This window comes from Prionailurus bengalensis, chromosome C1, assembly GCF_016509475.1.
Source record: "Prionailurus bengalensis isolate Pbe53 chromosome C1, Fcat_Pben_1.1_paternal_pri, whole genome shotgun sequence".
Classification (NCBI taxonomy): domain Eukaryota; kingdom Metazoa; phylum Chordata; class Mammalia; order Carnivora; family Felidae; genus Prionailurus; species Prionailurus bengalensis.
In genome coordinates this window covers 34,762,094-34,776,990 of record NC_057345.1, presented here as the reverse complement: position 1 = coordinate 34,776,990, position 14,897 = coordinate 34,762,094, and the positions used below count along the sequence as shown (strand labels likewise).

At 51.8% G+C, this 14,897-nt stretch overlaps 1 protein-coding gene across 10 annotated transcripts in view; it reads left to right on the top strand.

Moving 5' to 3' along the window:
* The window catches only part of ERI3 (ERI1 exoribonuclease family member 3), a 127,942-nt gene that overhangs the window by 105,717 nt on the left and 7,328 nt on the right, over window positions 1-14,897 (top strand). The window contains exon 9 of one of the 10 annotated variants that reach the window (XM_043574739.1): window positions 11,277-14,845. The exons of 8 other annotated variants lie outside the window; for them this stretch is intronic. In XM_043574739.1, the coding sequence (XP_043430674.1) occupies window positions 11,277-11,281 (5 nt within the window). In that variant the 3' untranslated portion in view covers window positions 11,282-14,845. Of the gene's footprint in view, window positions 1-8,879; window positions 9,554-11,276; window positions 14,846-14,897 lie in introns of those variants that run through there. One more of the 10 variants, XM_043574737.1, reaches the window with a different exon arrangement.

Sequence of the window (14,897 nt, the reverse complement as noted above, 5' to 3'; positions counted from 1 at the left end):
ATTGGAGAGCCAGGACTCAAACCCGGGTCCATCTGAGTGCAGAGTCTGTGTTCTTACCACTGTGTTGAACCAGGAAGCACCTTTTTGGTGTCGGGCTTTGTGCTCTCAACAGAGATGTTGAGGAAGAATACAAGCTCACTTCCATCATTTCCCTCAGTTAATATAAAACATACAGGCCTTGACAAAGCCTTGGTAGCAGCAGCTGAGGAAGAAAGGAAAGGAGACATTGCCACCCTTTCACCCCTGCTACAGTCGCCATCAGAGCCAGAGCCCAGCAACGCTTGGCTTTTGACCTCCTTCAGATTCTGACAGTTCTTACTCTGATTTGTTTGCTGTCTACTTCATGGACCAGGGGAATCCCACCCATTTTCCAGGGGCCACCTTTTCTGAGAATCTTGCCTGGCCTTCCTAGTGTGAATGTACAGAATACACCCTTGGACCTCTCTTCTGGTTTGTTGGGGGTGATGTTCAGGCCCTACATACTTGATCTCTCTAACAGCAGGACCCAGGCTTTCTTCCCTTTTTCCTTTTTGGAAATCTGCACAGGAAATGTCAGTAAAATTTCACCTGTTGTTGGGATATGGAGGCCCCACAGATTGCTGGTTTCAGCTGGCTGGGAGAATAACTGGACCTTCCCTGATGCCTGGCTGGGTGGTCCTGTCTTCCTAGTTCCGTAGCCCCTCTGTTCAGGGCCTGAGGAGGGTCCCTGTGAGGCTCATGGTAAAGAGGGATGGCCAGACATCAAGTGGACTCTCAGGAGCTTGTTGCCCAGCATGGTTTGGCAAAAGAGCTGGGCTGGCAGGTGGCAAGGTAGGGATCTGGCCCAGGAGGGCAGTACTGGCCTGTGGTCTCCCCTGAAGGAGTAGGGTGTCTATCAAGAGTCCAGTCAGAGCGCATTAGCTCTGTGACACGGATCTCATTAGCTCCCGTGAGAGGTGTCACTGCAGGAGAATCGTCGGCTCAGGGAGACGCTTGTACCAAAAGGAAGAAAGGACAGTGACAGCCTTTTCTCTGCCGCCTCTGCCGCCACGCTCCCTGGGCCGCCCGCCCTCCTCCTCGTGGGGGGGTGGGGGTGCTGGCTAATGAGCTCGTCTACAGTACAGCTTTGCCTTCCCCTCCTTGAAGTTCCCCAGGTCCCTCTGAAGACCTCAGGCCCGGGATTAGCACACACCAAACGCCAGCCCCCCTCTTGCCCAGCAGGGAGTTCCTTCTGATCACCCTGCTCTGCTACCATCAGCAAGGGAAAGGAGGTGGGGCCAAGACAGAGCCACTGTGGCTGGCAGGGAGGGGGCTTTCACCCTTGGAAGGCTCAAGCCCCTCTGCCTCTCTTGACAGAGTGACCATGTCTACTTCTCTGCAGTGGGCTCTTTCTTTCCAGAGTTGTGATCTTATCCTCCCTTTCCCTTTCCCCGTGACATCTACCCAAGCAGTGTCCCCATCCCTATCCGGAATGCTTCTCCCACAGCATGGCAGAATGTGGGGACAGTGGCCAAGGGTTCAGTGGGTAACATTTAGATCTAATTTAAGACTTTCTGGCTGAGCTAGAGGGCTTCAGAATCAGCTAGAGGCCAGTCTGGGCTTCGGATAACCTGAGGGTAGTGAAGTACTGATATAAGTCCCCTGCAGACCTAGTAGCTCTCTCCCTGGCTGTCCCAGAGAGGCAGAGAGGGGTGCTGCATACGCACACACACACACACACACACGCACCTGCCCACCCGCCCTCTCTGGCCATCTTCAGGGCTGGGACAGGAGGAGTTAGCACAGCTGCCTTATAGAGAGGGGGCCAGAGACAGCTGGAGTATGTGCTTCCTTGGCACTACCCCCACCCCCACCCCCCACTCCTGTCTGGTTCTTTCTGGTACGGCCAGAAAAGTGAGCAGATGGGGCATGGTTGGCCATGAGAAGGGATAACTCTCCAGGCATTGACAGGGGCTCCACTGGCCTGCCTGGAGGTAGTATTTACCTGGAGGGGTACTCACTCCTTCCTTCCTGAGCTGACACCTCTAGAGCCCCCAGGACATCTGAGGAATTGGTCCTTGCCAGACACCAGGCTCTAGTCTTCTGTAACAACCACAGATGGAAAAACGGGTAGACGGATGGACAAGTGAACTGATGGATGGAAGAGGGAAGGTTCTGGTGTATGTATGTATATGTTCTGTGTGTGTGATGCACTGGGAAGTACAATCTTTGTTTCCCTACCTTCCTAGCCCCGGGCCCCGGCCTGGCCTCCCCTTGTCTCTCTCTGTATCTCCTGTCAAACCATCGCAGACGTAAATGACAAAGAAATCAGAAAGACAGATCAATGCCGGCCAAATTAGCACTTGCAGATAGACTGTGCGGGGATGTCAGCGCCCTGACCCCTGGTGATCTTGCAGCCTCCACTGCTGATATTATGCAAATTGCATCCATCTGGCAGGACCTGCGTGCTGGCTGCTTCTACTCAGAGGAGTAATGGGCTGGGGGTGGGCGGGAGTGTTAGAGCAAGAGTCGGTGGAGTGAGTGTGTGCGTGTATGTGCATGTGTGAGCATGTGCTTGAGTGTGTGAGGGTGTGTGGTGCCCACCAAGCACTGGGCGGTGATGGAGTGATTGACAGGGCAGATAAGGGGCTGCATTGGATTCCTTTGGGCTGGGGGATTAGGAGCAGCCACAGATGAGAGATAACTGGACTTCATTTCAGTTTATTTTCCTCCTTATCCCGGCTCCCCACCTTCACTCCCCGAAAAACACAATCTCTGTAGTTTGCGTTTTCATCAATATTTGCAAGTCATTACCACTGGTTTAAGGTGAGAGACAATGTCAGGGCCCAGACCAGGCCAGCCCCTCCCCCAATCACATACAGGTCTGGTATCCTGAAAATGAGCGCCATGAGTAGCCAGACAGCCTTCACTCTTGTGGTGTTCACAGCATTCCTCCTCCCAGACCCAGAACACTCCTGGGATGGGCCCCGCCTCATGGACCAGCCCCAGACCCACTCAGCTGACCTAAGGCTACCTGGCAGTCTTTCAGCTGGACCCTGCCCTTGCCACCTGAAGCTGCTGTGTAACATCCCTGCCCCTAAGTGTAGGCTCCAGCCTAGGTGCTTCTGCCCCTGATATTAGCTGTGCCCCTGGGAGCTGCTCTCCTCTTCTACAGGGCTCTGGAGCCTTCCCCACAGCTCCTTCTGTCCTTGACACTGTTGACCAGGGCCCAGACCCCAGACCCCACCTGAGCAAAGTTGGGCTATGGCCTGTGGAGAGGGCAACTTGGTCTGAATTGCCCATCAACACCAGCATCTGTCCACATTTGCTGAGTGCCAGATGTATAGCACAGAGGAGTTTACATGTGTTATCTCATTGACTTCCCAAACCCTGTGAGACAGGGGCTGTCACCACTACTGTGTGTGAGGAAGCTGAAGCTCAAGAAGATTATCATTCACCCAAGGCTGCAGAGAAGGATGTGGGAGAGCTGGAATTTAAACATACATCTCTCTAAGGTCCGAGCTCTTCACCACCAAGCTCTGCTGCTTCACTGCAGTGGCCGCAGCCGCAGCCACTCACACCTCAGCATGCCTGGGTCCGTTGAAAGGAACCACCCTTGTACAGCAGGCAGACACGTTCCTTCCGCTCCTGGCCTCTCAACACAGACCCTGACCCAGACCAGGCCCCCTGCCTGGCTGAACCAGACCAAAAGGGAGGGTTCAAACACATCCACCCTCAGGAGCAGTGTGTCTCAGACAGTCGGGCTGTAGCAAGAAGGACGCACAGAGGACAGAACGCACCCAGCGGCTGAGCCAGCCCAGGAATATGTCACCACATGTGGCATCCAGGCCCCTGCAGCTCAAGGAGAGGGGCTGAGCAGTTCAGTCCAGGCAGCTGTGGTGGCAGAGGGTATAGCTGTCCCAGGGGCCCCTCCAAAACTGGGTCCCCACTGTACCCTCCCACCAGGCAGGGTTGGGAGCTGGGAGTGCTAGGGACATGTCCGGGGACACGTGTGCAAGGGGAGCTTGTCCTAATGAGGAGAACATGGCTGCTAGTTAGGCGAGGGGCGGGCGGGGAGCCGCAGAGCTGATTGAAGGCAGGGGCAGGGGTCAGACAATTAGGCCCAGATCCGGCCGTTTGATGTGAGTTCTGAGGCCTCAAAGCCTCCCTTCAGCCCGCTCCCTCCACTCCCTCCTCTCCCTCCTCTTTCCTTTCTTCTTCTGCCCAAAGGCAGGAAGGATGGAAACGCTTACTCTCACTGTTACTATTATTAAACTCTGCAGCAGGCCAGCCAGACCCCAGGACTCCTGCCCACAGGGGGCACCCCAGGCCCCCAGGAGGCTTCTTGGGCCCCAGGGGCATCTGGCCAGAAGCCAAGACCAACCTGAGGGCAGGGATGAGCCGAGCTCCCAGAACAGGGTAACCTTGCTCCCTTTCTTGCTTGGGAGGCAGGAATGAGTAGGGCTGCGCAGTGGAGATTTGGGCCCAGGGCTGCTTTGACCATCACCTCCTGCAGCCACCCAGTTCTTTTCTTTTGTGTCCAGGGCTTGAGGGTGAAGGTGTGGTTCATTCACACACATACCCCGTCTCATAAATAGTTGTCTGCAGCAATCACACCAAAACCTTGCCCTGCAAGGTAAAGATACAGAGAGCCACACAGCCTTACAGAACTGTCACACTCACACACCACAGTGGAGTGTTCCCCCCACCCCCCATGTAATAGTCACACATACCATCACAGGGTTCCATACTTTAGTCACACCCAAGGTCTTGCACAAAAGCCCTGTCTCCTGCATCAGGGCCCTGGGAACTTCACCCCTCCCCAGAGTGTCTGGGAGCAGCAGTCGGATTTTGTGTCCAGGGTGGGTGGGTGGGTGCTGAGCCCTTCCAGTCCCCCATCCTGAAAATAAGCCTAGAGAGTAGGTACTGACCAGAGAGTAGGAGGAAGCCAGATGGGGGGGGGGGGGGGGGGGGGGGGGGGGGGGGGGGGGCAGTAGGGAGAGGGAGGGTGGGAGCAGAGATAAATGTTAGCTCATTTCTTCCGTAATTAGTTACTCCCTCATCCCCGCGTTGTAATTGTGAACAAGCTGTAATGTTTAATTAGTCTGTAAATGAAACCCCAATTTCATAATGGCCTGGCTGACAGGGCTAAGTGAGCAGGGGAGGAGGCAGCAGGGAGGTAATAGGGAGGGCCTGTGGGGGGATATGCGGGGGGTTTGGGGTGGGGGGGCTTGTGGGATCACCTTTTCTCTTCAGCCCCAGTCTGGCCTCTGTCTGGGGACCCTTTGTGACAGGGTCTGGTACTTGCACTCCCGACTCTAATGTCCTCTCCACTGGCCCTTCTTACCAGAGAGAAGAGAGGGAAGGGAAGACTGCTGGCACCCTTCTGCTCCCTTCCTACCTCTCCTCCAGTTCTCTGGTTGGGATGCCACAATCATTGCCCAACCTACATGCTTACAGTTGGAGAAGCTGGCTCTGGGGGCCCCAGTCTTGTGACTCCAGCAAGGATGACCCTCCTCAAATCATCCTCCTGTGAGGCCTTTGCTTGGCACCTGGACCTCAGGATCTGGTCCTATACCTGAAGGAGCCAGTGATTGGCACAGGATAGGCCCCTCCCCCTCCAGTCACACTGCCAAGCGGATTCCAGCATCAGTGCCAGGCTGACACCCCAGGCCAGACCTTACTCTCCGTGGGTATCACCGCAGACTGTGATAAACTGGAGCTGCCGCAGGGGGGAGCCCCTGGCCCCACCACTGTCTCATCCATCGGTCTCCCTGTCTCCCCCACAACATCCTCACCGCCTGCACACGCCCCCACCCCGCCTGCTGCAGCCATAAATCTCAATTTACGAGGGCGGCTCTGGTGGGGGAAGGAGGCAGCGCCGCTAATGACGGCTCCTCAGCCGGATTTTTCATGTTGCACAGTCATAAATTTTTAAGAACAGCATGGGCAGCACGTTAGCGAGTTATCGAGGCTGCCTCCGTGCTGGCTGCCTGGCTCCAAGAGAGCAGAGAACCAGGCAGAGCAGAGGACACATTTAGGGCTGGGGTGGGGCCCAGCAGCTAGCCAGACTAGTCTGAAGGTAATGGTATGGCTGGGCCAAGCAGGCAGGCCAGCATGAGCCTTTGCACGGAGTGGGGCAGTGCCGCCAGAGCAGCCAGGAGCCAAGGACAGGCACATGGGTGGGAACAGGTATGTGGGCACACAGACCATGGCATCGGGAGGTGCTGATGGATGCCTCTGCTCCGGGACTTGACACCATGATGTACAGGGAGCCTGGAGACATATGGATTTTCAAAGTGGCCACTTTGAATAGAATTACAAACCCTGACCATGTGCATAGTGAGGGCTCTGCCCTGGCAGAGCTACACTTGGTTCATAAACAAGGTGCCTTTTGAGGTCATTCTTGAGAGCTAGGATCCCTGGAGCCACCAAGGAAGATTCCTGGGGAGATGCCCACAGAGGGGCAGACCTATGGATGTGATGGAGCCAGGAGCCTGGAAACAGGATGACCTTGTTCTAGTTAGGGCTCATCACTTCCTGGCTGTGTGGTCCTGGGTAAGACATTCACCACCCCAGCCCTCTGTCTCTTCCTCTTTAAAATGGGATTGATGATGGCTTCTACCTCCCAGGCTTACTATAAAGCCTGAGTCTATTTTAAATCTCTGGAAAAGTTTTAAAGGGAGTGTCTGGGAAAAAGATCTTTGTGGGGGATGGTGGGGTGTTTACTTTTGATCAGCCATTCATTCGGAAGATACTTGCTGAGGTCTGGGTACCCAGTCCAGTGCTGGGTTTCAGAGGTGAGGGAGGTGATGTGAGCACTTGTGGCTGAGGCAGGTCAGTGTTCCCAGCCCTGTACCTGGGCCCCACACAAAGTCAATGGGCCAGATCCAGCCCTGTCCTGCCATGGGCACACCTGAGCTGTGACGCCCATACAGGCCTTCTCATAAGCCCCAGGGTGAATGCTCACCTGAGTTTCCTAGTCTCTGCAATTGAGGATTAATGATCTTGACCGTCTCTCAGGAGCCACAAGCAGAAGGTCAAGAAATCTGATGTTGCTCAAGTCAGCAGAGGTGGTGTGAGTGCGCGTATCAAGTGTTCAGGATGAGTCCATGGTAATCCACCAGGACAAACGCTGGTCATTTAGGGAGAAGAGCATCCCAAGCTGGACCTTGTTGGCCACTCTCAGGCCATTCTCCTCATGCCCCCGCACTCCAACACAAGGTCCTCCCCCACTTTCTGGAAACTGCCATTCCTTCTCTCACCTCAGGGCCTTCCCACATGGCTTTTTTGTCCTTGGGAGCCCCTCATTCCCATCCCTTGTCTTGATTAACTCCTGCTCATCCTTCAGAGCACAGCTCAAAGTTTGCTTCCCCAAGGAAGCCTTCCCTGACCCCTAGACTTGGTCAGGTCCTTCCCTGTGCACAGCTTCCTAACACCTAGCACTCTCCCTGCACAGCATTTCCTCACAGTCCAAAGAAATAGTTGTTTAACACCTCTCTCCCCAACTGGATTGTAAGTTTCCTGAGGGCAGGAATTTACATCTGTTTGTTCAGCTTATATCCCCAAAGGGTAACCTTGAGTCTGACTCGTGTAGGCAGATAGTAAATAAAATGTGTTGTTTTGAATTAAGTAGAGCTGGGGTGGCCCTGGCCCACCCCTGGGTGCCAGGGCAGGGGGAGGCAGCTAGGGCAGTGCCTGGAGCCGAGGTGCTTCCCATTAGTCCTCATGATTAATTCACAGCCACACTGTGATGGAGTGGGCTTGTCCCCAGTCAGCGCCTCCGCTGGGGCCCACCTGTTAGCGACAAACAAACAAAGGGGATAAATAATGCATTGGGAGCTGAGCCAGGCAAGGCGGCGGTATTGAAATTAATAGGGATTAGCTGAGCAGCTTGAGGATGAAATATTTACCAGGTGGGACTGGGCTTAGGGAGGACAGCCCCCCTTGCAGAGTCCCCAGGCACAGCCAGGCCCTTCTCCAGGGCATCATTGGCTAGGACTGGGGAGCCCCAACACCACTACTACCACCCCCAGATGCCTTGGTTTGCTGAACAGACTGGTGGCTGGACTGCTGAGAGCTCAGGTCCCAGCCAGTCTCCTGGCCCAGCAGGTCTTAAGGAAAGCAAGATACTTGGAAGGAGTGGCAGTGGGGAAGAGGCTGAAGCCCTCAGCACTTTGGAAGCTGGGAACAAAGACCTTGACTAGTTTTCAGGACCTGGGCATGTCTAGGCCTCAGGCGACACGTCAGGGCTGGAGTACGTTCACCTGTGATCTCGTCTCCCAGCTTCCCTCTTTTTTTTCCAGTTCTCCCTTTCTTCCACTTAATACATGTTTACTGAGGGCCTCTGCACAGGAAACATTAGTGCCCTTGGGTTTGTGGTCTAGCAGGAGGTGACAGAGGCTATCACAGTGGAGGAACATTGGGTGCTGTGAAAACACATAGAAGGATTCCTAACACAAACATGAGGGCCCAGGTAAGGCACTTCAGGAAATGATAGCAGGGGTTGGGGCTTTCCAGACAAAAGGAAGAGCATGTGAAAAAGCTGAGAAGCAAAAGAGCCTGAACTTGGGGGTCGAGCAGGAGAGTGGGTAAGATGAGGCCTTCGAGGGAAACCTGGGCAGATCTCTGGAACTTTATAAAGAAGTTGGGACACTGTCCTGAGAGCTGCAAGGTGCTGCTGTTGGAGGTAGTTGTTGTTTTAATTATGAACTCTTGAACTTTTTACTTTGAACTAATTTTACATTACAGAAAGTTTCTGTGCATCTCTTACCTAGTTTCCCCTAATGTTAACTAGCTTACATAATCACAGTACAATTACTAGCACCAGGAGATGACCATGTGCACCATACTGTTAGCTAAACTGAAGGTCTTACTTGGATTTCACCAGTGTTTCCAATGCTGTCCTTTTTCTGTTCCAGGATCATTGAAGGGTTTTAAGACAGGGAGTGAAAAGACCAGATTTGTGGCTTAGAAGGACACCATGGAGGAGATTGGCAGGGGCACTGCTGTCTCCTAGGTGAGAGGTGGTGGTACCCTGGACCACAGTGGTGGTAGTGGGAATATAGGTTTAGAAATCACTGGGAAATATATGGTAGATAAAGCTTAGGGCTGGATAAGTTTGCCCAGGTTGAGAGTAGAAAGTGGCAAGAGAAGGGGGCCAGTGGCAGCTCTAACACCCACTTTGTAGGGATGATCAGAAGAAAGACGAGTACAGAGAAGCGGGAGGAGTTGGATAGAGAGGGAAGGTGCTATCGCTAAAGCCAAGGGAGAAGAGTTTCAGGGTGTGAGTAAGGGGCAGTCGAAACCTGAAAAGCTGCTATTGGACTTCAGCCCTGTGAGGTCGTAAGGATCATTAGAGAAAGCGGTTCAGTAAGACTCAGGTGGGGAAATCAGATTTGCAGGGTGGGAAATGAGGAAGACTTTGAGCGGTGGTTAACCTGGTTAGCCAGGAAGTTTGGCCATGAAAAGGAGGAGAGATTGGGTAATGAGACCTTGAGGCTTAACTGGAAACTTTGGTTGTGAAAAGGAGGAGAGATTGGGTACCAGCCACGTGGAAAAAGGAGTTAAGGCAAAGTTGTTTTTAAAGATGGGAGAGATTTGGGGTGCCTGAGTGGCTCAGTCAGTTACGCAACCGACTCTTGGTTTCGGCTCAGGTCGTGATCTCACGGCTTCATGGATTCAAGCCCCGCATCGGGCTCTGCACTACCAGTGCAGAGCCTGCTTGGGATTCTCTCTCTCTCCCTCTCTCTCTGCCCCTCCCCCACTCTTACTGTCTCTGTCTCTCTGAAAATAAATGAATAAACTTAAAAAAATTTTAAAGATGGGAGAGATTTGGTATATTTACATGCTTATGTGAAGAAAGCAGTGCAGAAAAACAGTAGCGACTATATCAGAGAGAAAGGGGATTGCTCATCACATAAGGCCCCCCGAAAAGGAAGGGGAGTGGAGAACCCAGGTGGAGTGAGGGTGGGCTTTAGAAGTGCTGGCAGGGACGTACCCTCTCTCTTAACAGGTGAGAGGAGAGCGCCTCCTGTGTTTCCTGTGAAGTAAGGCACAAAGGCAGGAGAGGGATGGGAGTGGGGGGAGGGAAGAGGAGGGGGACTTGAGAATGGGAGAAAGTAGAGAATGGAGAGAAAGAGAATGCACACTGATCAGGAACATAGGAGATCGGCTGGGCAGTTTTATATACCCAGTTGAGGTTGAGGACTATGATTTTATGAGTGTCCCTACTCTATATGGTTGCAGTGTTCTCTAGTCACATTTAGCCCAGTGCAAACATAGAGAAGGCGGTTTGAGTTTTTTCCAGGCAAGAGTGATGGAAGGAAAAGGGAGAAAGAAAGGATTGATTGAGATGACGGACCATGGACTCCAAGGTCCTGCGTGAGGTGTGTCGGTTACGTTGCTAGGACAGAAACTGCTTAGTACATACCTAATATCCGTTGTGTTCCTTCCTCACTGAATGGAGGAGCCCTTGTAGGGGCAGTAGTGTGTACCCAGTTAAAACGCTATTTTTTTAATTCCTCATACAGCTAGATAGGGTTATGTCCCTGAGTTCTGGCCAGTGAGATAGAAGGAAAAGCGTTGTGTGGGACCTTCAGGAACAGTACTTAAGAGGAAGTGACTCAGTCAGGAAGTACATTATTCTTGCTGTTTCCTTCCTCCTTTTTCCTAAAATGTAGATGTGATGCTTGGAGCACCTGCAGCCATTTTGGACCATACAATAACCTAGAAATTGGAAGCAACATGCTGAAAGGGGCAGAAAGAAGTCTGAGCCCCTGATGACTCTGTGGAGCTGTAGGACTTTTAGTCACCTTAGATTGCAAGCCACAGACATAAAAAATTTTTCTTCATTAAGTTGTATTTTCTTCCCCTCTCTGTTTTCACGTGGGTTCCCATCAAAACTTGACTCTTTAGCCTTTTTAGTAGTAACATGGCCTGTGTCTTGAGATATAACAGGAAACAATTTGGTCATATGTTTCAAGAGAGCATAACAGGAGTAACCAACTTCCTGGCTTGAAATGACAGCGCCCTCATTGCCCTTTGCCCTCCCTCCTCCCTTTAGCTAAGTTTATGTTATAAGGTGCATTTGTTATATCATTCTCTTTCCTGTCTGTACCTTCTATATCAGTTACTATGCTTCTGGCTACAAGAAAAAACCCAGTGCAAGATACCTTAAATAATAGGATTTATTACCTCACAAAAGTTTAGACATAAGATGATGCTAGGGTTAGTTAATTCGGCATCTCAGCAATGTCATAAAGGACCCAGATTTTTTCCATTTTTCTGTTCTTTTATCTTCAACATGTTCTTCGCAGGCTAACTCCCCTCACGGTTGGAAGATGGCTTCTGCAGTCTCAGACATTATGGGCAGACATGAAAACATCCAGCAGAATATAAAGGACTATTTCCTCCTCATGTTTCTCTTCATAAGAGTGAAGTTTTCCTTGAAGGTCTTTCAGCAAACTTACCCTCACATCTCAGTAGCCAGAACCCAAGGCCACCCCTAAACCAATGACCGGCAAGAGGGATAGGATCTCCACAAGTGGCTCAGACACAGAAGATTCACCCTGGTCGTGTGAGGGAGGAGTGAGTTCTGCCAGGTTGGCAGAAAGGGAATGGCTATTGGGTGAGCAGTCCAAAGTAGGGAAGAAAGTGAAGAGAGGAGGTGGGTGGTTTATCTGGAAAGAGTAGAGGTATTAATGTTTCAAGGTTCCAGTGAGATGAAAGAAAAGTGTATTATTGCCAGTAACTAGGAAGATTTGAATTTAATATTTCAAAGGACGAGCAGTGGAGGATGTTAAAAAGGTAGAGGGTGTAACTGTGGAAATGAGTGGAAATAAGATACAGTAGAAATGGTCATTAGTGCTGAGGTCAAAGAACCAAGAGACTGGCAGCAAGTTTCTCAAATGACAGGTTATAGAGGCTAGGACAAGCAGGTCTCTTGAGAAGGAGGTAGCCAGGGTCTGGATTGATAGCACATGCTCACAAGTAAGGTTTCACATAGGCTGCTGGCACACAGGTCTGGGGCCAGGTCACAGGTGCCTGGGGCAATACTGGCAAATAGCCTAACCTCTCTGTATCCCAGTGTTCCCATTTTGGAAAAAAAAATCTACCCTGGTTGGTCAGGCCACTCTGGAAAGGGGTAAGGCCATCACCTTCCTATTAAAGCCACACAGGGACCTTCAGAAGATAGTCCCTCAGGAGACCCCTAGGGACAGGGTAAGATGGAAGCTTGGTTGGGGCAGAGATGGCTGCCAGTAATGGCAGATGTGCTCAACTATTCTCGGTAGCTGCCTCTTCTCCTTGCCCCTCCCCATCCAGGTCCCCTTCACTTGGCTGTTATCTGACTACCCTCTGGCACTTCCAGCTGTAGTATTCCAGAGTCAGAAGGAGGGTGAGGCTTCTCAGCCCCTCTGTCTGGATGGGGCCTTGGCTGGGAATGAGTGGGGGAGGCGGCCACCCGTTGTCATGGCCAGAACAGCCGCCCTGTTACTCTGGCGTATTTCACTTTTAATTCTGACATATAATGTAATGATCTTTTTTAAGGCCCGATGATATTATCTGCCTGACTAGATTATTGAGTCTTCATCATCTCCAGATAAATTTATGGCCAGGACGAGGCTCAGGATTTATCATCAGTCAATAGAGCTCGATACTCTAACAAGGCGTGTAATAAGATATACATATTTAATGATCCAAGGGGAGGAGCGCTAATGGGAGCCCAGAGTGAGTGGTCCACAGGGCTGGGGCTCTGCCCTAGGGCTGCCATAGCTGTAGAGGCATGGATGTGGTCTCTGCCCTGTGGTCCCCAACTCTGGCCTGTCTCATGACCACCTGAGACTCTTCCTTGATCCAGAGGGAGAGGCAGACAGGGAAAGGAAGAGGAGGCAGTAGGGACAGTGTCAGAGCTAGGGCCTAGGCCTCTTCAGCCCAAAGGATGTAGAGACGCCCCAACAGAGAAGTCCTCTCCTTGCTTCTGGGCCCGGGGTAGGGGAGTAGCGATGTCCTTAGACCTGTACGCCCAGGCCCCTGAGCATTAGGGCGGGCCCACAAGGGGAGGGAGTGCCGGGGCTGCGTGCCCAGGCCGCGCTGATGGTGACGGATGGTTTTTCATTACAGCCTCTCAGGTCCTGCCCGCGCCCTGTGTGGAAATTCTATTTATTCCCTAATTTGTAAAAATTCCCTCTTTATCTGATCCCAATCAGGGCGGGGTAATTGGCTCTCTGGGGCAGCGGCTGGGGTCCTTGATGAAGAGCTATGTGGATGTACCCAGCCCGGCCCCCACCCAGCCCGCCACCAGGGCCCACAATTAATAATGATTTGCAAATGGCAGACAAGCAATAACACAGAAAGATGTGGCGTCCGTGCTGCCTCTTCATTTCCTCCCCTCGCAGATATAAATGGCCACAGAACAAAAACCCAGCACTATAAATTCTGGAATTAGTTATTCACTGCGATAAATGGGGCCTAGAGCCACCAGCCCCTCTCCCACCACCCTTCTTGCCTGCTTTCCCTGATGAAGGTCTGTCCCCAGGTGTGTTCCTGGGCCTGACCCCTGCTCCTCTGTATCTTTGGCTCCTGACACATTTCCCTAGCTCCCTCGTAGACCCTGGACTATAGCTACCCTTTCCTGTGTGGCCCATAGTTGGGAGTGGTCACCTGCTTTGGATCTGTAGCTTCCTCAGGCTCTGCCTCCCACTGACCTGTCTTGGCTACCCAAGCTGGCCCTGTCCCCACTCTGCACTAGGGTTTGAATGGAGGTGACAGGTCCTGCCTGGCCCGGGAGTCTGGATAAGATTTGGTCTTGGGTGTCTTCTTTGGCATTTGGGACCAATCCAGTCCATTTGCCTGGCCAAGTGTGAGTTGGGCTCCTAGTAGCCAAATGTGATGTAAGTGACATAAGGGCTTTGATGCCTGCTTACTGGCCAGGCTGTTGTGGGATGTTGGCACAAGCGTTTCCGGGCACTATGCCCTCTCGGCCAGGCGCATCCTCTCCCCGCCCCCCAAGTGGCTGTGAGCTGGCGGGTAATGGGCGTGTAATGGCCTCATTTCCATGCCCGGCCTCCAGGAGCGGCGGTAAGTGTTTGATTGCCTTAATTTCCAAACACATCATTATCCCAGCTTTACCAGCGCTTAATAAACACTTTATGAGGATTTTTTTAAAAACATCTTCGGTCCGCATACTTCTCTGAAGTGATAAACTCTAATTAAGTCTAATATTTAAAAATATGGTAATGGTGAGTTGTTTGAATAAGTGGACTGCATTTCTGTAATTTCATTATTACGTAAAACACGCTAATTATTTGGAGCGCGCTTATTACGGAGAGAGAAATCGCCTGCTAATCAAGATGAAATTGCCTTTTCCCCTTATTGTGGAACCACCGTCATCCTTCACCATCAGCCCTGTGGCACCTCCAGGCACCTCGGTGGGGTGGAGGGGGCAGCAGGGAGGGGCTGGAAGAAGGGGTCACTTTGGAGTTGAGGCTATAAGGGCCCTGCCTTGCGGGAAGCAGAGGGAGGTATGGGAGCCGTGTCTGTGGGGAGAGGAGTCTATATCTGGGAGTGGTGTCGGGTGGGCCAAGGTAGCCCTGTCTGGGCTCCCAGGGGACTATGTGGGCCATGTCTGGGACAAGGAACAGGGGGTTGTGGGATATCAGTATTACTGCTGGAATAACATTATTATTGGGTATTATTGGAATAGCAACCACAATAATAATCACTAACGCAGCCACTGTTTTAAGTACTTCACAAATAAAAACTCATTTCATCTTTTCAACAACCCTTTGAGGGACGTAGTTACTATAATTATCATTATTGTTCCCATTTTAGAAAAGAAGAAACCAAGACACAGAGAGGTGAAATAAAAGTATGGTAACTTGCTCAAGTTCACAGTTACTTTTTTGGGGGTTTATTTATTTATTGGGGGGGAGGTGGGG